At 36.9% G+C, this 27080-nt stretch overlaps 1 protein-coding gene across 3 annotated transcripts in view; it reads right to left on the reverse strand.

Annotated features, from left to right (window-relative positions):
- Positions 1 to 27080, reverse strand: part of LOC131427874 (uncharacterized) — a 45952-nt gene that overhangs the window by 2156 nt on the left and 16716 nt on the right. Inside the window, exons 1-2 of one of the 3 annotated variants that reach the window (XM_058591434.1) lie at positions 6709 to 7065; positions 4547 to 5801 (exon numbers count right to left, since the gene is read on the reverse strand). In XM_058591434.1, the coding sequence (XP_058447417.1) occupies positions 4547 to 5801; positions 6709 to 6782 (1329 nt within the window). In that variant the 5' untranslated portion in view covers positions 6783 to 7065. Of the gene's footprint in view, positions 1 to 4546; positions 5802 to 6435; positions 6579 to 6708; positions 7066 to 27080 lie in introns of those variants that run through there. The other 2 variants (XM_058591436.1, XM_058591435.1) reach the window with 2 other exon arrangements.

Raw genomic sequence — 27080 nt, forward strand, 5'->3', positions numbered from 1 at the left:
TTATCACCTGTCAAGAAACGTCAATTTTTCAGGAGTAAAATATGAATGTGGCGTATACCGTTGATATTAGGAGGAGTAACATATGAAAGTGGCGTATACCCATATAATATTTTAAAATCTTAAGTTTTATTCCTTTAGGTTTCAATTTTTTTCATTAATTCGAGTCATGTTTATCAATGATGATTTGTATGGATCGAAGAGTAACGTTGAAAAAAATTACCTGCGCACAAACAAATAAAAAAAAATCACTTGTTGGTTTAATTTAGCGCCGATTTTTATGTTTCAATGGAAATCAATGTCACAGTCAATTCTTTGGGATAAATTTGCTAGCTTTGAAATGACACGAATTGTTAGATCTTCTTGATGTTTCACAACGGATGGCATTCCTCTCTAATGAGAAAGATCCGTTAAATAATTTCTTGTATAGTTTTCATTCACTTTACGATTATGGCATTTCACAGAGCTTTCAAATGCTACCTCCATTTTGGAAATTTTACCCACCGGTACTACGAATATCCACTATGATTAGCAGCAACTAATTGTCCAAAAATATTGCCTTATTTAGTTCAACTCACAAGAAGAAAATTAAGAACGCAGTTTAATCTTTTTTACTCGTTCAGTTGAACGAGACTGATATGTCGCTTACTAAGTCACGGCCATCTAATTCTACTGAAAATGTTAGCATAGATTTTTTTATGTTACGTTATGTGCAACAGGAGATGTCTACATTAATAAACTTATCACTTTTCCAGAAAGCAATTTATCTTTGACTTTACGAATACCCCAATGATATTCCTTCAAATAATAATTATAACATAAATGAATTGATTTAATTGATAAATACTACCGTTCATTCTATGAATTCTTTAAACTATATAAACTAAGTTACTTTTCATTTTGGTATTTAATTCTGACACAATATCAGTACGAATTTTATTAAAAAATTATCCTCTCCGACCAATATTGGTAGGTTGTTTATATCAGTGGCTTGAAATTCACCTAACGGACAATAATTTATAAAGCCACTTCTCAAAAAATCAAATCACTACTGAAAGTGATAACTAAATTGCCATTTTGACATGAAGGTGATTAAATCGCGGTGACTATCACCTTACGTAATGCCAACGTTTGATAGTGATGTTAGCCTCTCAGCAGTGGTGACAGAACTTGGTGATTATCACCTTACATGATTCCAAATTTTCAAAAGTGATAATCACTTGGTGATAATCACCTTACATGATTCCACCCCAGAAATACAGGCTCACATATGAACTGTGTGTAAAATTTGCTCACTCTGCGATGTCACCACGATCGACACGAGCTGTCACCACGATTTGGATGCCGCTTTCACATGAGACACAATTTTGGGTGCAACATTCACTTCACGCTAGATTTTTGTTTTGCTGTTGGTTAAAATGACAAGTTTGTTTTTGGTTTATTTCAATCGAATTCTCGTGTGATTTATGTGACATGGAAAATAGTTGCTCTTAAAACTTAGAGAAATCGCATGATAAGTGTTAAAATTGTTATAGTTGGAATATTTCTATAACAGGCAGGAGGATTTTGTTATCATTCCGGACCGTAGTGGAAAGATTTGAAAGATTGCGGCGAACAGTCGAGTAGGTGACAATAGTGTTTCCAACGTTTAGCAAATTTGAAATTTACATAGGATTTAAGGATAGGATTTTTTGTAATAGTGAACCATTAGAAGATAGTTTGGAATTATCAGGTGTACAACTTTGCTTCCGCCGTTTTTTTTTTTTCAAAATTAGAAGATTTATTGCGAAAAAGTGCTTACAGATGTATTATTCAAGGTATTGTCCGTCGCTCCAATCTTTCCGGCAATTTTCGGATCCCGGTTCGGAAAAAGGAGTCCTCTTTTGACGCTATCCAAGAAGCAATCCATTTTTTCCAACTCTTCGAAGGATTGAAAATGTTGATCTGCCAGGCCGTGTGCCATCGAACGGAATAGGTGGCAGTCAGAAGGGGCGACATCTGGGGAATACAGCGGGTGGTGCAAGACTTCCCATTTCAGCGTTTCCAGGTACTTTTTGACCTCTTTTGCGACGTGAGGCCGAGCATTTTCGTGCTGGAGGATGACTTTGTCATGTCGCTCTTGATATTGTGGTCGCTTTTCTTCTAGCGCGCGACTAAGACGCATCAATTGCGTTCGGTTCCTGTGATGGTTTCACCCGGTTTTAAGAGCTCGTAGTAAATCACACCGAGCTGATCCTTGATCTTTGAGGGTTCTCTTCCACCACCATGTTTGCCTTCGACATCGAAATCGCCGTTTTTAAAAACGTTGAAACCACTCCCGACACGTTCTTTTACTCAAAGCAGCATCACCGTAAGTTTCTGAGAGCATTCGATGCGCTTCTGCTGCATTTTTTTTCGAATTTAAAAAAAAGTAAAACTTCCCGCAAATGGCGGGAATTGGGCACTTAAACAGACATTTTCGAGCGTGAATAATACGAAAACATCAACAACTGTCACTGAAACGGCGATGACAATTCGTTAGGCACTGTACACACTCACTTTAAAGGCATTATCATCTATGTATTTTGACCAGCCTCAGCCGGTACAGCCACCTATCGAAAAAGTTGTACACCTGATAACTTAAACTTCTTTTTAGTTTTTTGCAATGACTGAGTGGAAACATACATTAGAGAAGCCAAATTAATGAAAAACTAACAGAAAAGATGATTTATTGGAAAAAGATACGCTCAGAGACAGGACGCGAACATGCGTTCTTATACATTCCGTGCATATGCGCTACCAATTCGCCTCTCTGAAACTTGTTATTAGACACTTTAAAACGCAGTCAGACATGGTATTACGTCAAACCATCTAAAATTATTAAATCGTTAAACTTCTGTTTCAACAGACTTCGCAGCCGACTCTCGCAAGTGTATAGGACGGACTATTGCATGCTCAGTGCTACAATCCTACGGGCACTAGAAATTCTTCCCAGGTGAGACTAGAACATACTACATCTGGCTTGTAGGACCAGCGTCTTACACTCTGAACCGCCGGGCCGAGCTCAGTTCGAAATATTATAAACACCCGTATGTCACGAATTATGGAAAATCAGAACGTGCACTGAGTCTGAGCTTGGACACATAAAAAAGTTTATGCCATTCACGACTGATATATTCAAAGTTGATTCAAACAATTTTTCTTTGAATCGAACCAAATCAAATGTTAAGATCATTTGTCATTTGACTATTTACACAGAATTTATTCTTGAGTGTGGTAAAAAAAAGTTATTGAGTTACGCTGATTCAGTTGAGAAACGGATATTCGCTTGATAAAACAAATTTACATAGTTTCCATACGAAATTTGTGATGCTAAAATTAGATTTATGAAGAGGAGTAACAAAACGGACGGAAATTAAATATAATCTAATTTATGCTCTAGTTCTAATTCTTTAAAATTATAGAATCATAAAATTATTTATGAATTAGTATATTTGGTTAGACTCAAAAATAGGGAATAATATGCCCTAAATACGAAAGAAAATACGAATCTCTGTGGTCCTGTAGTCATTAAAGGCATTTTAAAAATATTGCTCAAAGTTTTACGTCCTTTTATCAGCTCATGTTGAACTGATAAGTTGTAATTGATTCTATGTGAAGTGTTGGGTAGGGGTGAGTCGACGACGAAACGTCAAATTAGTTTCACATATCGAATTGATCACGAAAAGGCTAATCACTGAACAACTTTTGATTCAGCTTCACGTTTCCGTTTCCATTAAACTTAATCGGGTATGAAAATTCTCAAACCCGAAAACGACTCATATCCTATTGAAAATAAACAATTTTCACCGGTATCAGACTCAATCCTGCCTAATTTTTATTTCTAAATCCTAACCTAATCCGAGCCCTTCGGGTTCATTTTCGGGTTGAGTTTGGGGATTAAATACCCGAAACCTGAACCATCTTTAGTTTCATTCTTTTATTAAATGTCTTGAAAATGAACCGGCGTTCTTTTCCCGGTTTTCCCAGTTCACTGTACCATTTCAATTGTTCCTCTCGCCCTCCCCACCCCATATTAAAAGCAGATTGAACCATCCCAAGGTCCTATCATTTCCGCGAACAAATCGCGCATACTTGATTCAGTTTTCTTTTCGCAGTAAACTATTTACTGCTTAGTCCCGATCAAAAACACATGTACCGCTTATTTACGTAAACACGCCACAAAGAAAACTGTTGACTGTTGGCTCAGGTTCAAAGCGGCAAACGGCGAGCCGGCATAAAGTCTCGCAGAAAATTTCACGCCTCCGCGGTCGTGAAACTTCACCGTCAACCGAGCGGTGCACAACAACAACAACGCGGTACCTAATGCAGGTTTTTGCCACTGCTCTTCGTTTCGATCGTCTTTTTTTTCCTTCATTTTGAACCCGAAGGTCATGCCGTCTTAGTGAGTAAATACGACAATAAATTTCGCTCCTTTAGAGACGGAATTAATAAAGGCACACTTTCTCATCCGGGGCGTCACAACCATCAAAACGAAGCAAAAACAAAAACTCATATTCGAGTTACTCACCCTAAAATCGAGATCTTCGTCGGTTTCACCATTAAAGTCATACATTGCGATTCCGTACGGTTCCTGGCGAGAAGCGGCCTCCGAGCTCGCGACTTCCTTGATATCAGCAACTTCAACGCATGCTGGTGGCGGTGGAGGTGGAATGTTTGGCATCGGAGGCGAAGGTAGCGAATCTAACGATTCCTCTCCGTCGTCAAAGCTGGTGCTATCTGGCGGGAAGGCCGTGGCCACCGTTGGCAACGGTACAGGTGCTTTCGAGGTTACCCACACCGGTTGCACTGGTGCTACCGTTGGTTTCGGTTTCAATGCAGGATTTGGCCTGATGTTGCTGCTGCCAGTGGCAGAGGCGTTTAAAGTGGAAGATTTTATTATAGTTGGCATCGCGACGGTTTGTACTTTGGGCACAACGGTTTTTCCGTTACACAGTGGATCGACAAATTCGGATTCGTACAGTTTGCTGTTCACCGTCGGAGCTCGGATGGTGGCAGAGCTCAGAGGTGCGTAGATATTGTGATTGGATGTGGTTGCCCGGTTCAAAGGCGGTGGCATCCCGAAGGGATCGGACAGATCCCAGAGATCCTTCGTCACTGCCATCGATGCCGGTGTGGTCGTTTTCGACCGCTGGTGTTCGTTTTGATTTACGAAATCATCCTCGAAACCACTCTCGGTCTGCGACATGCTGCCATTGTTGGGGGAAGAGTAGTTCGAATCGGAACTGAAACTGTCCACACTGATACAATCGCTGCATGATTTTTGGGTGAATGTTGGCGAACTAGGAGGTGAATCGAAACTGATGAGCTGGAGGTCGGACGTGTAGCTAGAACCATGACCGCTACTGGGTGTGGACGCTGTAGAACCATAGTTGGTTGAATGTTGCCCCAAGGGTGGTGGCAATTTTGGCGGAGGCGGTAGTTTCACCGGAATCTGACATTTCGGTGCGATCGGGGGCTTCGGTCCGCTGTGATTCCGTTTCTGGCCGAATATGTTGGACAAAATGTTGATGGACTGTGGCTGACCGGGTTTCTTGAGAGCCGGCACCACTTTCGGTGGAGGTGGTCTCGGTGGGGGTGCCTTCTTCGCTTTCTGATTTGGTTGAGCCCCGAAAAGGGGTGGTTGCCTCGGTGCCGTTGGTGCTCCCGCGCGCTGTGAATTGAAGGGCATATCACCCCAACTGGTGGCCGGACTGTAACGGTTGATTTTATTGGACGACACCTGCGGGGGTGGTGGTGCTGGTCTCGAGGGAATCGTCATATTTCTGGAAAATAAAGAAATAAAAATGAAATTTTATAGACAGCCATCAAATCAAAGGTAAATGAAAGACTTTCCCACCCTTTTGCAAGACGGAGCGGAGCGATGGCTTTTTCACGCAAGCATCGAAAACAATTTGCGAAAAACTAAACATAAAACGAGGGCGGAAAAATTAACGACAAAAGGGAAAAGCACCGCTACCATGGAGAAACAGCTGCCATGAGTCATCCGCGGGCGGGCGGGTTTTTTGTGTTGTGATACGCATTCGCAGCACGACACGAGCCTCGGTGTTTTTTGATCGCCGTTTGACCATTTAAGGTTTTCAATTAGCGAAAAATCGAAAAGCAAAACAAACCAAAAATCCAATGTTTTCTGTTTCACTGTGATGTCTGTGTTGGCCACGGTTTCAAGGCTTTCGACGAGCCTGAATTTACCGGGGGGCCATTTTACATCAGTTGTTATTTCGTCAAAGTACCATTCATTGGTTTGCATAACAAGTAAACGCACCCGGTTAATGAAACGTGGCTATTGAAAGCTGTTCGAGCAGGGTAGCCTTTTTGTTTTGCTTTCTCTGCATTGTACTTTTGTTTCTGTTTCATTAGTATTAATTGAAATTGAATTTTTACTTAATTCCACCTAACCTGTTCGCGCAGTCAAATTCACAACTCTTTCGACACAAGAACTGTTTTCCTTTGTCCAAGAATCACAATTTTCGATAAGCAAATACGATTGAAATGAACTTCAGTTGACTGCAACACAGCAGGAACTGACGAGTGCTGTTCGTTTATCAAAACAAAGCTTCCCATGATAACAAAACTCAGGCTGGCGTCGCCAGTGCCTCCCCCTGTAGTTCGATATTGTGGTTGTCTGAGTTCATGATAGTATGTTTTTTTTTCCTTCTACAAATTACGTACATTTTAATTCTCTTCTTGGGTCGTTGCTGGTGCGGATACAATCCATACGACATAGCCGATAGAATATCACACATTCTGTCAGCTTGTTTTTCCTTTTGTAGGTTCCGGTGGTTCAAGTCTATGCGAATTCGATAGTGGCACTTATTATCACAATTATTTCACTTTTCAATTATATCTAATATCTAAACCTAGTTCTCTCTCGTCTGATCGCATTCGGCGGAATATTCCAGGTAAAGCACTGAAGTGGCAGAGCTCACAACACGTGACACGATGGGCGACTAAAACCGAGAACCGAGATCGTCTTCTGACGGTGTTCTTGATACTCTTCCTTCGATATTGACTGTGATGTTTCCCGAGGCCAATGGCGTTGTTTTATATAGATTTTTCTCGCCCCAACGCGAGCAACGGATGACGGTGATGTTGGATGTCGCACTTTTATATATATATATACATCGCGATCGTTTTACACGTTGGTTATAATAGTTATATCGGTGCAGATTATATGGCGAAGCTGTTGTTGTTTACCGGCGGGATGAGCCACTATAGGTTAAATACATACAGTCGTGTGTGATGGGTGGGAAAGTTCAAATTTTCTTCAGAACGAACAGTAGTAGCCAAAATTTTGATGACAATCGGTAAATGAAAGAAAATAAGTTAATTTCTTGACTGAATTATACAATATGGCGAACAATATGTTATGTGTTGTGGTAAACGACCTGTTTGACCCGATTTTGCCACAGAACCGGAGAGATTCGAACATACGATAACTGGCTTGCGAGTTCAGTGCCTTTTACTCTGATCCACAGATTTATTAATACCTTCAGCCAGTGAGATTTTCTAAGGCTGAACAGATAAAATTTGGAATAGAACAAATTTGTTGTGTATTATTAGTCATCTTAAAACGAGTTACAATTACCTAATTAGGCTCCATGAAGAAACTACGAACTTTTCAGTTTACTAAAGCCATTGGGATCTGTGCATACTTCTCTGCAACCGATTTAGCTACTTTTGTCAAAGACATTCTAAATTTTTCTATAGTTGTAGCTTGTTGTTTATATTGAGAGAGTTTTCTCTTCACGAGTGACCTTCTCCGCTCGATAGTTCGCAACCCCATTCGTTTTATACTATCCCAAAACATCTTCGGCGTAGTGACAAGATATCAAATCAACATCAACCCAGAAAACCAGGGAGCGTCATGCAGGGTGGCAAGTGGATTGCCGATTTTAATTTCCCGACTCAAATCGCCTCTGTTTAGTTTTTTTTATATATTCCTTTGTTTTTTTTTAATAACTATTTATTGGAATATGAGTTAAAATAAATTATTAAGATTTCAATTGGGTGTTCAGCCACAGGTGGTGACTTTTCAGCCCTATTATATATGATTTGGTTATTACCATGAGGACATTATTTGCTTCCGCAATTCTGAGATGTTTGTGTAGGGAAAATTCTACACCTACTTGTATTGTGTAATGGGGAAAAGGAACTTATATACTAACTTACTAACTAACACAGAGAGCGAATCGATTCAATTGAAGATTGCATCGATTTTTGTCGGAATTTGCTTATAATATTATGTGACATTACATCTAATGGTTCTATATTTGTGAGTCTGTGTAACTCATTTGTACTAAACCAGGGAGGACGCTTCAAAATCATTTTCAGAATTTTATTCTGAATCCTTTGAAGCGTTTTCTTCCTGATGGAACAACAACTTGACCAAATTGGTATTGCATAAAGCATGGCTGGTTTGAAAATTTGTTTATAGATTAACAATTTGTTTTTAGACAGAGCTTAGAATTTCTGTTTATAAGAGGATATAAACATTCAATATATTTATTACACTGGATTCTGGATTCCTTCAATGTGATCCTTGAAAGTGAGTTTTTTGTCATACGTTAAACCTACGTATTTAGCTTGATCAGTCCATGTCAATTCCAAGCCATTCAATTTGAGAATGTGATTATTGTTTGGTTTAAGAAAAGAAGCTCTTGGATTATGAGGAAAGATAATTATTTGCGTTTTTGCTGCATTTGGTTTAATTTTCCATTTTGACAAATAATCACTGAAAATATTTAAAGTTCTTTGTAGGCGACTGCAGATCACTCTTAGATTTCTACCTGTGGCTAACAGACTTGTGTCGTCACAGAATAGCGATTTCTGACAACCAACGGGTAGATTTGGAAGATCAGAAGTGAAAATATTATACAAGATTGGAGCTACGCTCGAACCCTGCGGAACACCGGCTTGTACGGGTAGCAATTCAGTTTTACAATTCCGATAGCTAACCTGAAGAGACGATCAGTTAAATAATTTTGAATCATTTTGATCAAATAAATAGGAAACTGGAAATCAGACATTTTTGCTATTAAACCTTTGTGCCAAACACTGTCGAATGCTTTTTCTATGTCTAGAAGAGCAACTCCAGTGGATAACCCAGAAGATTTATATTATTCGTAAGAAGTATTTGATTTCCTTCCTTGAGAGCAGGAATTGGTTTCTGAGGTTTCTTAAGAACCTTAGAAAGTTTCCAGAAAGGTTTAGAATATGGTTTAATTTGTTCAACTTCTTTAGCGAAATTTTCATTTCGCAAAAGAGTAAATCTATGTTTGATTTCTTTTTTTAAATCCTTAACTATGTTTTTCATAGCAGGATCACGAGAACGTTGATATTGTCGTCGACGAACATTCTTCAACCGAATGAGCAGTTGAAGATTGTCATCGATGATAGGAGAATTTAATTTAGTTTGAGCTTTGGGAACTGAAAGATTTCTTGCTTCGATAATGTAATGATTGAAATTATCAATTGCTGTGTCGATGTTCGCAGAATTTTCTAAAATAGTTTCATGATCCACATGATTTTCAATGTGAGATCTGTAATCCAACCAATTAGCTCTATGATAGTTGAATATAGAACTAATTGGATTAATTATAGCTTCGTTGGAAAGTCTGAATGTTACAGGAAGATGATCTGAGTCGAAGTCAGCATGTGTAATCGGTTCACTACAAATGTGACTTTGATCCGTTAGAACCAGATCAATTGTAGACGAGTTTTTCACGGAAGAGAAACAAGTCGGATTACTGGGATGAAGAACTGTGAAGTAACCAGCTGAGAGTTGATTATGAAATATTTTACCATTACTGTTACTTTGCCTACAATTCCACTGGACATGCTTAGCATTTAAGTCCCCTATTACGAAAAATTTCGGTGGATATCTTATGAGTTTTTGCAAGTCGCCTTTGAAGAGATTTGATTGTTCGCCGGTGCATTGGAATGGCAAATATGCTCCAGCGATGAAATAAATTCCATGAATGGTTTCAACTTCGATTCCCAAGCTTTTAATAACTTTAGTATTGAAAGAAGGTAAAATTCTATGTTTAATTTGCCGTTGGACAAAAATGGCAACTCCACCACCCATTCCAGTAAACCTGTCAAATCGATGAACCACATAATGTGGATTACTTTTCAATTTGACATTTGGTTTAAGAAAAGTTTCTGTCACAATGGCAATATGGATTTTGTGAACTTCGAGAAAATTATAAAATTCATCTTCACTCGATTTCAAAGATCGAGCATTCCAATTTAAAATATTCAAATAATTATTTAACATCACTGTTAAATTTCAAATTCATTATAATATTTTTTGCAAATTTCCATCCGATTTGAAATGCTTCAAAAAGTGATGAAGTCGAATTCATTTGGATGATCATTTGAAAAAGTTGATCTTGTAGGTAGATCATTTTATTTTCAGTTATATCGCCTAAATCGACTTCATTTAAAGAAGCGAATGGCATTGAAGGAATATTTGTAGGTAGACTGCCATTAGAAGAAGATGATTTGGCCGGTCTACCTATTAATAAATTGTTTTCGTTAGAAGATTGACTGCAAGGCGGTCCTGTGTTTTGAATATTTACATTAGAAGAAATAGGTGGTAGATTTCTACCTAATATACCAGCATAACTGACATTAGAAGAAGATGATGACGAGGTCGATCTACCTGTCAATAAATTGTTTTCGTTAGAAGACGAATTGGCAGGCGTACCTGTTTTTTGTTTTAAATTCGACGAAATCAGTGCCTTAGAAGAATTAGGCGTGGCATTTGTAACGGTTTTTTGATTTTCAGGTATGTACTGTAAATTTAAGGTTGTCTAAGCGTTTAAAATTTTTCCCTGATAGGACATTTCAAATAATTGGATTTATGATTTCCATTGCAATTTGAACATGAAAATTTATCAGTGGTTTCATTCATTGGACAAACGTCTTTCGAATGCGATTTACCACAATTCAAACACCGTATATCCATATGACAATTTTTGGTTCCATGACCGAAGCCTTGGCAACGACGACATTGCGTTAAGTTTGCAATACGATTATGCCGTTTATAATGTTCCCAATGAATTTTAATGTGGGAAATGAAACGTACTTTTTCTAAAGTTTTCAAATTGTTTACATCACTTCGATTGAAGTGTATTAGGTAAAGTTCATGGGAAATTCCAGAGCGTGGTTTAGAAGTACCATTCGCACTTTTTTCATAAGTATTACTTGGGAAGGGGCAAAACCAAGCAATTCTTTCAGTTCATTTTTAATTTCATCAATACTTTGATCATTTGATAAGCCTTTCAAGACAGCCTTGACGGGTCTGTCTGATTTTATATCATATGAATAAAATTGAATAAGACGTTCGTAATCTTCCAATCCATCAACCAAGACTCGAAATTCTCCTCTTCGTCCGATTTGAAATGAGACTTTTACTTCCGAGAGAAAAGTAGAAAGCTCAATCCGAAATGCTTTGCAGTCAGAAATCATCACCGTCACTGGTGGCATAGATTGTTGTTTCTTCCCAGAACGACAAGCGTCCATTTTGGGAATGCTTGAAGAATTTTCTTCTATGTCGCTACAATCGGATTCAGGAAGAACCTCGTAAATATTGTTAGCCGCCATAGGATCAACGGAAGGAAAATCCGTCCGTTGTCTTTTATTTTTACATTCAGATTCTATAAGATCGTGAATGTTATTAGAAAAATGTTGAATAACGGATTGTGATTTATTCCGTATTGAATTATTTTTAGCCTTAGGCTTATTGCCTTTCCGATTGGACGCAGGCATTTTTGAAATGAATGGAATTTTGAATAATAGTTCTTTGAATAGCTAGCCTTTAAAAAGGCTGATTAATTTCTTAGTCACTCTAATATCACTCTTTGTATCACTTAGCCACTCTTTGTATAGCCTTGGCTGACTAATTGTTAGTCTTTAAAAAGACTGTTAGTGATTCAGGTAGCCTTGAAAAAGACTGAAGCCCTGAATCAATGAAACTCTAGGTGTGATGTGATGTGATGTGAAGTGAAGCCACCATCAGTTCAAGGACTTGCCAATGGATACGGGTAGACTTACAGTAGCTCCGATATGACTCATCCATTCACCTTCTTACTATAGCTGTTACCGAAAAGCGAACAAAAAGGGTTGGGCGGATATGTAAGTAGAGTCACTTACTCGTATTCCGTGGGAATAAAAGATGCTTTTCCAACCATAATATCCAGTGCATGGATGAAGCATATCGCTATACATGCTTGAACCCGCCTGATGGTTTGTTTGAGAAGGGCGCGTCAGACTCATTTCAAACCTTCAGAAGGAAACAAGTTTCCTTCAAGTGACTTGAGCTGGCTATCCACAATCCCTCGTCCAGTCATCAATTCGTCCGATGCCCTGATGCTCCCTCCCCTTTACGTCCCCGTGATAAATGTTTTATATTGATAAATACAATGAAACATAGTGTAATGAAATTAATATAACAATGATATAATAGATTACAAAATAATATAACATAACATAATATAATATAATATATTTTAATTCAATATAATATAATACAATGTCATACAATATAATATAATATATTATAAAACATGATATAAAATAACAGTTAATGTAGGGTGTCAGTTATGCTCATCTATCTTCGTAATACTGCAGGAAGTAGAATATTTCTCTTCTAATAACAATGATAATACCCACATCTATAAAAATAATATATGTTATTATTATTGATGACAAATTAATAATAATAACAATAAATATAATAATGAAAATAATAAAAAACAATATAATATAGTACAATGAGATATATAATAATTATTAGAATGAATAAAATGATATGTTGCGATATGCTATGATATTATATTACTTGAATTTATATGTCATTTCTCATCCTCTCATTCTGCCATCAACGCATTCCATCGACCAATTGTCACCACAGACACACGTGTAAGCATGAAACAGGAACCAGTGAGGACCAAGCTCACCTTGTGACGACCTTGATATTTAGTTAAAAGATTACTTTAAAAATGATAACTTATAAGGAAAACAAATTTATATTTTGCGCAGAGGTACGTAGTACTACTCATAATAAACCCTTTAATATAATATAATACAATATAATATGATATAATGCAATGCAGTATAATACCATACAACATATTATATAATAACATAAAAGACAAAATAACATGTAAGACGATAATATATAAAATAATATGCTATGATACAATATAACAGTTAATGTGGCAGTGTAAGTTACGCTCTTCTAATAATAATAATATTAATAATAATAATAATAATAATAATACATGATGTAATAAACAACAGAATCAAATGTTGTAATATACTATGATAAACATTGCACTTTAGGATGGACTTTAACTTATGAGTCAATTCGCACCCTCTCATTCTGCTACTAACGCAGAAGGCGATAGCACCCAGTCGACGCCGTTCTATTGACCAAATGTCATCATAGACACACGGGGAGGCATGAGATAGGAACTTGTGAGGACTTAGTTACCTCACCATTTGACGACCCCCTGAATCAATGAAACTCTAGGTAGCCAGAAAAAATTTCCAGGAGCCAAGAGCTATATGCGTGCGGTGCGAACGACTGTTCAACACCGACTGATGAAGCTCTCTTTGTTTTTGCGAAAAATGTGAAAAAGGGAATGCTTGCATAATTCATACAATTGATATTCGGAAGTGTTAAGGAGCATGTCAGTTGTTTTCGTATTCACGACATCCAGTAATGTCTCTGACATTACCCACCCGCCTTTTTTTATAGTATCTGTCACAATTGACCTTGAAAACAGAATATGTTTTCAGACTTAGATTCCGCACGATAATACCTATTCAACAAGCCATAGATTGTTAAAATCCGTCCATTTTTAACGGAGATATCGAAATTTTTGTGTAAACGACTTTTCCCCCTATTCCAGCAGTAGAAGTTTTGAGCGCTGTCTGGCAAAGAAATGCTTGGGAGCAACATAAAACACGATTTTTATACTGTTACATACAATTGTTTCTAAGTACCAAAAAGATTGTGTACAGCATACTTTTTCAAGAAATTTTGCCTCGGACCGATTTTGGCACGGTTCGTTTTTGGCAACATAATCGTTCGAATATGACATATGTAAACCGGATGATGGCAGCATTTAGGAGTTGAAAGCAATTCCATAATTATATTAATTTAAACTGATTACAGAAATAAATGCTGGAATAACATAACACCCATATACCATTCGAATCAGTTCGTCGAGATCAGCAAATGCGTGTGTGACAAATAATTTCACTCAATTTTCTCGGAAATGACTCAATCGTTTTCTACAAACTCAGATTCATATTAATAGTCGTATGCTCCTACACAAGGTACCTGAATTACGTTTGGGTCCGACTTCTGGTTTAAGAACTACAGGATGATATGTGAAACGAAATCAAAATGGTGTTACTCATTTTTCTCGTAGATGGCTGAACCGAACTGAGATTTAAATGAAATCTAGGAACCATAAAATATTAAAATAGGTCTTAAGATCCTATGAAATATTTCGCTTTTTAGTCAGATCCAACTTCCGGTTTATGAGATACAGTTTATCGGGTTTGTAGATATGGATAGTCGATAACCAAATAAACTTATCTCAGTTTTTGCGGTATTCAATTTTCGATTCGAAAGGTACCCAACAATTTAATTCGCACTACGATTTCTCAAAGATACAGCTCTTGAGGTGGATTTAACTGACTTCAGCTAAACCGATTTTAGAATTCCGGTTCCAGTATCGAATCGTTTCTCAAATCTCAATCGTTTTCTCAAAAAAGTCCAAATCAAATTTCAACCACAAAAATTCAAATTAAAGGATTTATGGTCCCATACAAAATTAATTAATTTTATCCAATTCGGGAATTACAGGGTGATGAGTTTTTAAAATTCATGCCGATATAGAAGATGACACTCCAAAAAAGCTTCAAAGTTGGACTCAAAACTATTGAAATATATACGTCGAATCGTTTTCGGTTTTGCTGGTTCTTGAATACTGGTTCTGATAGTACCGTGAATAATCGTAAGCTCTAAAATGGAATTTATTTCGACATCTCATGGAAGGTTCAATCGATTATTACACGTTTAGATTAAAATTCGATCCGATTTGCAGTTTCGACATTACAGGGTGAGTGAATAGAACTTTAAATTGCCGCTTTAATGACCGTCGTATTAAAATAATGTCATGCGAACTAAAACACCGAAGAATATTCATGCAAAAAACACATGCGGATGATAAAAAAAAGGTATCATTAAGCACGTTTTTTGTCTAAAAATCGAATTCGAAATTTTGATTTTTCCCCAACACTGATTGTACAGTGTATCTTTGGCAACTCCTCGACGGTAAAATATTAAATCTAAACATACAAAAAAGTAAAAGAATAAACAGAACAGGGAATACACTGCCGGACACTGGATATCTCTTCATCTACAAAATATGAGGTGACAGTTAAACAAAAGTACGATAGAAAATTTATCAACAGATCGCACTTTCATACTTCAAATTAAATAAATGGTGTATAATGTTTATTCTTTTATCAAACGAAAAACATCGTGCATACATCCTCATGAAAGTAGACTATCCTTGACGATGACGGTTCAAGAGCTAACATCAAATACAAATTCAAGAGCCAACACTGTCCAGTAATTTCTAACGAAACCGAATGTAGTTCAACGTACGCAATTGACTTGTGCGATGTTTGACAACACACAAATATAGAACACCCCGCCAAGGTGAACTGTAATTGCTATAAGGAATACAATACGAGTGTGTGCTCGGCTCGGGACAGGGAGGATCCGAATCCGTTTTGTAGAGCATTTGGATCGATGAAATTACTGCGTCCTAATTTCAGTGAATTCAGCGAGTGGCGGTTTTTCTTTTTGCGCATCGCTTTTACTCACAGGTCACAGGTTCGTGCCAAGCCGGCACTAATCGAAGTAGCAACAAAAGCAATGAAAATAAAAAGTTGAAAAATTCAGTGCCTCACCACCGCAATGAATTCGGTTCGGTTGGGTCGAACCCGACACCGGAACGTGATCTCCGGTGGATGAACTGTTAGCAACAGCTTGGCTCTCGTTGTACGTTGCAAACACGGGCCTCGGGATGGAGGAATAAACAGAAAAATATGCAAAAGCATTCGTCGCCGGTTACGCAAACTCGGAACATCGGATGCCGAAATGCGATTTCTGCTTTGTTCAATCAAAGGATGAAATAAATAATTCAATATTCAGCGAAAACAGCAGCGTCATCTTGCGAAACACAATTGGTGAAAAGGTTAATAATGACGGTGAAAAATATAGGATCTCAGTTTGTCTGAGATTTTTTTTTTTCATTTTATAGTTCACTCATAATCAGTTAAAATTATTTTCGTTTTATGTAAGCGTTATCGTTTCTAGAACGATTTAATATAAAAATCTAGTGAATTCGCGACATCAGCCCCGTAAAAATTGATTTCAGGATGTAGAAGAAATTCACCAAATCAACAGATAGCTTGCTATGTCAGATGAAACTACTCTGTAAGAAGAAACGTAAAAGTGATTCAAGATAGTTTTATTTCATATAATTAAAACGAAGGCTGTTGACACAGTTCCTTCGAAACGTCTCTTATATTGTCTATTATGAACCCGGTATAAATTAATTCCCATCCCATCCCATTCGATTCAATAACAATTAGCTTAAGTTTTGAAACAACCAGTTGAACAGTAGTCCAATGATGCTGTCGTTTTCTTCACCAAAGCCGTTTCATTTTCAACACTAAAATTTCAGTGAGCATAGTCGATGCCGCAAGGATGTTGTGCAGTGCAATGAACCAAAACGCTATGAGCGTTTCTGCTTCAAGTGAAAACGACAGAAAAACAACTCTAGCCATCCGTTTTAGTTGGGTGTTGCATTGAAATGCTGAAACAATTCTAAAGTAGGCTACGGCGAAATTGTCATCCAAGTGACACGCGCTTCTTGTTTCTGTTAACTGTTTTCACTTGACTAGTGCCGAATTTTTGTTCTGTGGTTCTCAAAAAGATCGTTATTGTTTTACCCACTAAAGGGATAGAAATAAGAAATTTGGTAATGCAAGTAGAAAGCTTGCTAGCCGCATCGCGTCAGCTGATGGCATTGTTGAAGAAACAACTCTTAGACTGTAAACAACTACGTAAATGAAAGAAAATAAATGTGTTTCGTATCACCTGTTCGTAGACACCAACGGAACTGAACTGATCTATTACATAACGAGCGGTGAATCCAATGGATCCACTTTTGGCACATACAGGCTGTATATAACATAACGGCAATGATGTCACCGGTGCCGAACGCGTCCATCATCATCAGGTAGCAGATATGCGTGATTGAGGGTTGGCCAGAAGAAAGTTTTTCATCAAATGTAGGTATTGGCAGTGGTGAGTTTGACTGAGTTCTTTTTCTCTCATGTCTAGGGTAAATGTGGCAAGACTTGGCTGGCTGTGATTGAATGATTCATACTGATCTCTTTCGTAGGAACTTTTGAAATTCAGTCGGTTCAATAATCAATCAACAATAATTTTTCACTGGTTAAGCCTAATTCAGGACGGCATTCGTATTATTTTCGTGAAACTGGCTGATGTAACATATTCGATTCATTAGCACCGAATTGCTCACCTGTTAGATGCGCGTCGTTAAATATTACAGAATATCTTATCTATACTACATCTGATATCAAATAATGGTAGTTTCGCGTCCCAGACGTTGAATGATTCATGAAAATGTAAGAATGCTACCTTACTGCAAGTAGGTGAACTGAATCACAACTTATTTGTCATTTACCATCGAGTACCAATGCTGATTATAACAGAAGTCTATAAAATTTGGTCTTGACCCACCCAGATGTTTTGGGATTTTTTCTTGTTATAACTTATAAACTTTCCAAAGGATGACAACTTTTGCCCAAAAACGTTGTATATTTTATGACTTATTTTCAACTATCGCAATTTCTGAGAGATTTTCTTGAAATTTCATTGGGAGCATCTTAATATATATACAATCAATTTCAATGTTATTCCGAGTACTTTATACTTTATACTTTAAAAACAATGCGTATCTACATCGTAAAGTTTTTTCGTCATTCGACCTATCAACTATGGGAAGAATGATCATTTTAGCCGAACTTTCGTGTCTCGTTCGATACGGTCATAAACCACTTATGTTGCAGATGGCTTAAACAAAGATACGAAAACTGTTGTCAACAGTGATGGGAAAATCATGATCAGGAAAAAAAATTTCATCATCACTCGTAAAAATACAGGTCAAGAGATTTAAAACAAAAAAATCAGTGACTGAAAAAATCACTTCCGAAATTTTCATTCATGAAACAAACAAAACTCTGAATCTCTAAGGTAACAAGAGATTTTTTGTGCCAACGAAACATGGTGACGAAAGAGTCTGCGATGATATTTCGATACTGGAATTCCACTATGCTTCAACTCGACACCTAAGTGATTTGTGCAAGACTCAATTATTATATTTTCATCTTTAGAAAAATCTCTACTGAATGAATTCGCTACTGAAAAATAACGACTGCGATATTTTCGATGCACGTAGGGTGGTTCATATGAACGACAATAGTTTTTCCACGTTCCAAACAGTGTTTCTAGTGACGAAAGACTGTTTTGATTCCAGCTGGTTGTTTGTTTACACTGCACTATCTATTTGGATTACACCTAATAAAACGCTATTTAGCATGAATAGGATTTATAGAAGTAACAGGAGCGCAGCATTTTGCAAGTCTCGAACATACAGCAGACGCAACGTTTGATTTGTCATAGCGAAAGCCTGCACTCCTGTTACTTCTAAGCTATAGCACATGCTATCTAAGCTAAATTGGGTAATATTTTTTAATCAGCTGCATAGCATGGATTGTGATTGTTTTTTGTTAATGTTTTTTATTATCATTATCGCTATTATTTATCACAGGATTTGAAACTTTTATTACTACCACCACGCATTGCTGAATAAATTTCGAATGCATCACCACTATTGGTCTACTTATCAATCACCCTACGCCCACTTAACATTTTCAGAAAGGATCAATTTTTGTTCGTCGGTGAATCATGCATTCTGCTAAGGGTTGAGATATAACGGTTATGAAAATTCATTTCCCAAAAATCTTCTTCTCGAAAATCATATCAGATATACTCAATGAGCGATTTTTGCCTTTCTCATATTCAAGGTTATGCAATCACTGTGAAAACCGACTTTTGAACCGAGGCCCGGAGGGCCGAATGTCATATTTCATTTGACTGAGCTCGACGAACTGTCTGTGTGTGTATGTATGTATGTATGCATGTGTGTATGAGACAAATAATGTCACTCGATTTTCACCGAGATGGCTGAACCGATTTTCACAAACTCATATTCAAATGAAAGGTCTTACAGTTCCATAAATCGCTATTGAATTTTATCCCGATCCGACTTCCGGTCCCGGAATTATAGGGTGATATGCACAAAAAAAATGAAAAAATTGCCACTCACTTTTCTCAGAGACGGCGCGATCGATTTTCACAAACTTAGATTCAAATGAAAGGTAGTACGGTATTGAATTTATTATTTATTCGACTTCCGGTTCCGGAATTACAAGGCAATTGCCCTTATTCTGAATAACGTCGTATCGTTTATTCCCTCGTATTTCATTTGTATTCCCCATAACGCTAGCAAAATCAAAGGTAGCTATGATTCGATCGAACCACATTCGATCGAAAAATCAATACGTCGTTATTCAGAATAAGGACGAATATGTGCAAATCTATGAAAAAATGCGCACTCAATTTTCTCGGAAATTTCTCAACCGATTTTTACAAACTAAGATGCAAATAAACTGAAATTCCTTAAAAAGTCCCCGAGAAGTTGATCCAGATCCGGTTCCGGTATTACAGTGAAAAGCGATTAGTGAAAATTTTCAATTTCATGCGTATTTTTTCACAAGCGATGGTGAAACGAGGTGCACATTTTCATAAAACTTACTAATAAATTTATCTAGTGAGCAGATTTGTTAGTTAGTGGATATATAAATCTACTTTGGGACTATTAGTCCTCGGTTTCCGATTTCGGAAGCACCGATAATAGAGAACAAAAGCTTCAAACCGGAACTCACTTCGATTTCTCAGTAACGGTTAAACCGATTTTTACAAATCATGATTAAATTTAAGCTCTCAGCTTTTTAAAAGTTACTGTGCAATTTCATCCTGATCCGATTTCCGGTTCCGAAATTATAGGGTAATGAGTATCAAAACTTTTAAACTGTCATACAAAATGATGCAAAATCGGTACGCATCGGTACGTGCTGGTAAGGAAGAATAAAACGCCACCACCTAGTACCCAGCTTGCTTAGTTCATTTGAATCTATATAAACATGACATTTGAATCTATATAAACATGACATAACTGTTTATAAATCGAAAAGGTGATACCAAAGAAAGTTTTTGATTTATTCAAGTTTGAAAAATAATCTTAACAGAATCTTCTAGTAATGTTTCCGAAACTATAGGTAATATGAGAAAGGCACCACTAGGTGGATTAAAAAAGGTTTTTTTCTTAAATATCATCGAGGACGATCATGTTCGCTAGTGAACTTTTCAGAACTGATTTATTGTCATGTAAGATCAGTTTTAGTGAGAATCGCGTTTGCGAAAAATCAGTAGTGAACTTTTCTTCAATGAGTTCTCTGATCGATGATTTTCTTGTCTGAAAATCATTTGCGAATAATTTCAGTCGCGATTTTAGAAATTGGGATTTTTCCCAACACTGTTTGTCAATAATGAGAAAAAAAAACCTGCGCTTCCGTGACCAACAATAAACAATTGCGAAATTTTGTTTTAGATGAGAGTTTACCTCGATCTTAAGTGCGAATGATATTCCGGTGCGAGAAAACCATATCTTTGGATTAATCTTGAAAATAATTATATTTCGATGAATCAAAAGCCATCGAATAGTACATGCTTTGTTATGTTTGTTATTTTTTTTTTCGTAATATGAGAAAATTTTTAATTGTACGACCAATCCCCCAAAACGATTCTTTGTTTGAACTCATTTGCGGTGAGCACATTATCACAACAAACGAATGAATCGATAAAATTCAAGTTTTGATATGAGGTTCCTAATTGTCTTTGCTATTTCGTGAACGAAGGATATTTAAAAAAATGTGTGCTTGATTATGGTTTTCATTTTCAAAACATTATCGATATTCGAATACTTTCTCTATATAACCCCAGTCATTGTCAGAGAAATAGAACCAATCAAATCAACTGTTTTTGAATGTTTGCTTAGGGTCAAAAAGTAAGGACGGAGTCAAAATTATGAATTTATAATGCAAATTATCTTTTTTGATCAATTATAAAGCGTATGCAAAATTTGAGTCAAATCTAAATAATACAAGAAAAACTTCTAGAATTGGTTTTCGGAGAAACCGCTCTATGTTTGATTGTATGTTCATATGTTGCTAAATATTTAACATTCCTATAGTATATCAAGATGACGCACTTGAGACAAGTTACCTGACGATATCGTCTGAACGAGAGGACGACATTATTAGAACCAGTATCGTAAATTGTTCAAATTGTCCATTATTATTATTATTATTATTTCAAATTTTGATTTTCCTTACCCTCAAACTTGCATATATGAAAATTCCAGGCTTCTTCTATTCCGGTACAGTGAAATGAAGAAAATTGACTCCTTGAGGTATCCGAATCCTTAGTTTGTGATTTTCTATCAGAAAGCAGCACTTCCATGTAAAACGCAGCTCATCTGTGAAAATCTGCGGATTACATGTCAATGCTGTCAGCAATACATTCACTGTGATAAGTATTTCAAATATTCCTAGAAATCGACTATTCAGAACAATTATTAAAGCAATTTTGTAACATTTGGAGATTTAACATTAACAAACTTTCTCTTCTACACATGAAAGTGCAGAGAGCTCTTCGATTTCTAAAATCAATATTTATCCAACTAACACTCCAACTTTTTCTTGGTCGATGTACTTTAGAGCGACTGGCGTTCGTGAACATACCGAGATCAAAGTCACTTTCTCAATATTACTTCAAAAGAACATTATTTAGTTTCGATCGATATGGGAATAGCAGAATAAATTCTTAGTTTAATTTTTATTAAATACAGTGGGTCGATGTGAGAATTGTTTTGAAGTAGCACAAGAAATGTTTGAATTAACAGCCTCGCACTCCGTGATAATTAGACAATCCCTGGGTTTGGTTACCAACTCTACAATAAATCTTTGTTCGACAGGATATTAAGAAGAAATCGTAATAACGTTGTAGGCAACTATGTTTCATAGATCAGCATAATGCTTGGGAATGACTGCTGGTTCTAAATTAAAATATCGTCAAATCCGAGGAAATTCTAAATGAACGCGGTATTCCTGCAGATCATCATCATTAGTCTGTGGTTTAAAAAGACACGTAGATTATGATAACTTCCGGTGTCTTGTATTGCATTTAAACATCAGCAGTTTGCATGTGAGGCTCAAGAGTTTTTGTCTTAGTAAATTGATTGCAAGCTGACTTTATTGAAATGAGAGTACAGATTTGTTAAGTAAGCTTTGTCGCACTTGACCTCAACAAACATCAAATCTTTTGTCTGATTTTGATAATTACTTCTTGATTGTGGAAATGGTATTTAAGGGGTTACACCACTGTAGAAAAAAAGAGGACTTTTTTGGGGAATTATTTTGGGATCCAAAAGATGGAATAATCCGAATTTTCTATAAAGCACTTTTTCATATGTATATTTAAGTACAAAAAAAAATGATCAGTTTTAAAAATTTATTTCCACAGAGGTATGTAGGGGTGTTTGAAAATTGTGAACATTTTTTTTTATATTCCATTTTTTTCATACTCCATTTTTTGGATCCCAAAAAAGTCCTTCTCTTTTTTTCTACAGTGGTGTAACCCCTTAAGCAAAACTAGCGACCCGTCCAAATTTTGCTTGTGCATCGCGAAAATCCATACTACTTCGCTCACAAATTTGTTGAAATTGATGAATGTGATCTAATTAACTGTTACTAATGTAATAAAAGTATTCGGAAATCGTTTTGTTGACAGTCCAGACCGGGTAAGTACAGACCGAGAGGGAATCGAAAGCCGCCATCTGTTACAAGCGGAATCCCAACTTCTCCATACAAAATCTAACAGATCTGTCGGCCTACGAGACTGTGTTGACTCAGAATCTCAAGTCGGTCGTTCGCACAACAAGCTGAAAAAGTTTGATTACCGGGTACGCTGCCCTTCTACGCAGAACTGTTCCATATATATGAGAAATCCCAAAGAATATGAGGCAATTATGCGTAGAATGGCAATACAGGGTGATGAAATCTACATCAAGACAGGTTTCATAACGAGAATATTCTAATAGTACGCAAGGAAACAGCTCGAGTGACGAGCCATCGCTTACAATGACTTGAAAAGCGATATTCAAATCGCGACCGTAATCATCAACAAAACAATTACGATAACCGTCTCCAGCAGTACGTGTTCTAAGACATGAACCCTCCGCAAAATAGAAATGTATTGGGACATTGTCAAGCGCAAACTCAAGAAGAAACAACAGACTGTTGTAAGTGAGATGCAGTTCAAAGCAAACTAGCGTTCTCTTACAAGGAAGCTGTACAAAACATGATGAATGGAGTCGAGCGAAAATTAAATATTTTTTTCGTATTATGTATAAATTGAATTTGAAATATACACATGATTTGATTTTTTGATAAAACTTTTCATCAGTATATTTGCTCTGAGCCTTTCTCAGATAGATTTTTAAGTAGCGAATACCACTATCTGCGACTCAATACCCACTTCTTGAAAATTTTGAGCTTACTACCTACTAAAACTGTGCTAGTATTCACTGGAGGGCTGTAGGGACCACTTTGGCAATCACTGCTACAACTTTCGTATATGAGATGTCTACTGGAACGATGGCGGATTTCTCATGTGCGCTCTTGTCATGTAACAATAAAACCCCAGTCCTAGACGAAATCAAATTTAAATCTACCTGACTCTACCTAAGGATGCTTCTTTAATTTATTCCGTTCTTATTTTCCCTCTCGTTTTTCGTGTCGTTAAACAGCTCATTTACATCTCGCAAGCAATCCCAGTAATCCCGTTTAATCTAGTGCCCCCAGTTTAGAACCGTCGAGGCGTTGGAAAATTGACCGAAGTCCATAGAAAATAAGATCGTAAACTGAAAATGTTTGTATTGTTCTCTCCAAATTTCACTATTTAACTGAAAAGTTATTTGACCCAAATTATCTTGAAAATATGCTTTTTATTGATTGATTGCAAAAGCAATTCAAACTGACATCAACTCTACACTGTTCAAGTATGCCTCGTGAATAGCTTTCTGGCACTTTTAAATGGAGTAAAATGTTTCATTTTCGATATATAAACTAAACTCCAGACGAATTTTAGGTCAATCTATCAACCACTTAGTCTACGTGAACGTTGTGCATATTCGATTGCGCAATAACATAGATTTTGACGTCAGATATCAACGAATGTTTGTCCATCCATTATCGTTTCCGGGACTCATTTATAATAATCGATAATAGAGACATCTAAATGATTAATCGAGAGGTTTAATTGATTGTCAACTAATCGTTGATGGTTGCCTAGTTGCCATGTCCACAATCTAACTTACTGCTTCTGGTGGTATTAGAGTGTCTGCAAGTAGAGTGACGACATATCAGCCGTAATGTTGGTAACAACTCAAAACATCTGATTTAAAATGTTGACAATTTCGTAAACTCTATATTGTATTCGGCAGGTCGTTTGCTCGTTTGGAACGATACAGACAAAACATGTTTCTTCCAATCGAACAGCTGTCGTCACTCTGTCAACAGGCACTCTACCTGGTATATATTTTGTTTGACAATCGAAGCAAACCTTGCCTCAAATCAAGCAATGGTAGTGTTTGCGAACTGAAACATACATGTTATACGTGATAATTCTACTGGCTACGAGCGACTAACCAACTAGAAAAAAAAAGTTGAAGCGTACCGTCTTCTAGCGTAGTTCCGAAATTGATCAACCAACCCTGCCCAAAATTGCATCAAATCTATCGCTTTATATCGATACAAACTACACGAACAGCAACGCAGCGGTATGCATTTTGAGTAATTACTTTAAAATCGGCAACGATTCCGAACTCATCTGTGAATAATTTCCACATAATTCAATCAAAATTGCCACAACGGGGTCAAATCGATGGTCGAATAAATCAAGAATGCCACTTCTCTCATCAGGAAGTTATTGATTCGAATAGGCCACCTACAATCGGAAAGCATTATTTCGGAATGAACCGATTCCAGAAATAATAAGATTAAAGATGCTTGTTTTCATGCGTCAGTTTTGAGATTGATTTTCGAAATCGTATCCAACACCGTAAACACGTGCTTCTGCAATGTTTGCTAGCAGCGCGTTTACTGGAACAGAAACACACGGTAAATCGAGTGAGAACGGCACGTGTAGGGACATTACGGAATTCCAATGTGTTCTACTGCAATGCAACCCAGGCGTGACGTGACGTAAGTGGTTTGTGTAAAACAAATCACCAATCGCTGCACCATGAAAACCATCAACCTGCGCGTCCGGCAGCAGATGACGACGGTTTTCTAGTATTTTTTTTTGCACGACGAATGAAATCATGATTCATGGATCACGAATGAACAAGTTTTTGGGTGAGCTATGCTGCACTGCGGATGTTTTTGCACTAGTCTGTCAATCTGAGCTCCGCACACTATCAGACACTTATTTCGTTAGTTAGTGGTGAAGGTTCGCAACAGCAATCACGCGATGATCTAGGTCAATTTTATTTAGTTCGCCGTGTACAGCATTTATATAGCATAACATTAGTGCTCGTATGGCGAATCGTTCCATAGCGAAACGATGCTCAATTCCGGTCGTATACCATCCTAGCATCAACTTTGCATAGAGAAACGATACGGCGATGGCCATTGTCCAGATCGGATGTGTGATACTAAACAGAAGTGTATGACCATCAAATGTGCATTTCATTGTTTTGTATAGCATAGTTGTTGTTCGAAGGTATGCGCTATGAAATCCATCTGAATAAAGGTCATTCGCCCCAAACTCTTGGTAAATAATAACGATTCAGTTCAGTTCTTCCCATTAGTTAACACTAGGACGTATGCCCCAATAGTCATCTTATGTGGAAGAACGTTACCTCAAAAATCGAAAAGTCTATAAACCCAATCTAATTATTATATATTGATGCATTAGGAGTTGAATCTCATTTCTTGGAGATTTAATTTACGTTTGAAAAAAAAAAAACAGTTAAAAACACTTCTGATGTTATCACTACTTTGTTCCTATTTTCATCCCAATGGATTTTTATCCATCTCATCGTTGATCCTATATACATCCTATTAATCAACAATAGCGATAGCAATCAAAACAAAATATCGCACTATTACACTGTCAAGCTGGAAATGTCAGAATCGATTCGATATTTACATTAAAAAATTTCGTATAACATTTAAAATAATTCGTATAAAAGGTTTAGTGAAAAAATATTCCATTTGGAATGTATTGATTGAAGAGACAACGACTTTGTTTTAATTCCAGCTGGTTGATTCTCATGCACTATTTCGATTGAACCCAATCAAACGGTATTTTGCAAGAATTTGATTTATAGAAGTGACATGAGAGCAGGATTTTGCATGTCTCGAGCAAACCGCCGGCGCAGCTTTTGAACGGCGCGTTCGAATTGGCATAGCGAAATCTTGCGCTCTTGTTACTTCTGTGCATGATATTCAAGCTAATTAGAGTAAATTCTACAAAACAGTAAACCATGTTTTTTGCCTTTCTCATGTAGAAAGGTTATAAAATCACTGTGAAAACCAACTTTTGAACCGAGGCCCGCAGGGTCGAATGTCATATACCATTCGACTCACCTCGACGAGCTGAGCAAATGTCTGTGTGTGTATGTATGTATGTATGTGTGTATATGACAAATAATGTCACTCGATTTTCTCAG

Source organism: Malaya genurostris, chromosome 2 (genome assembly GCF_030247185.1).
Source record: "Malaya genurostris strain Urasoe2022 chromosome 2, Malgen_1.1, whole genome shotgun sequence".
In the NCBI taxonomy this organism is placed as follows: Eukaryota; Metazoa; Arthropoda; class Insecta; order Diptera; family Culicidae; genus Malaya; species Malaya genurostris.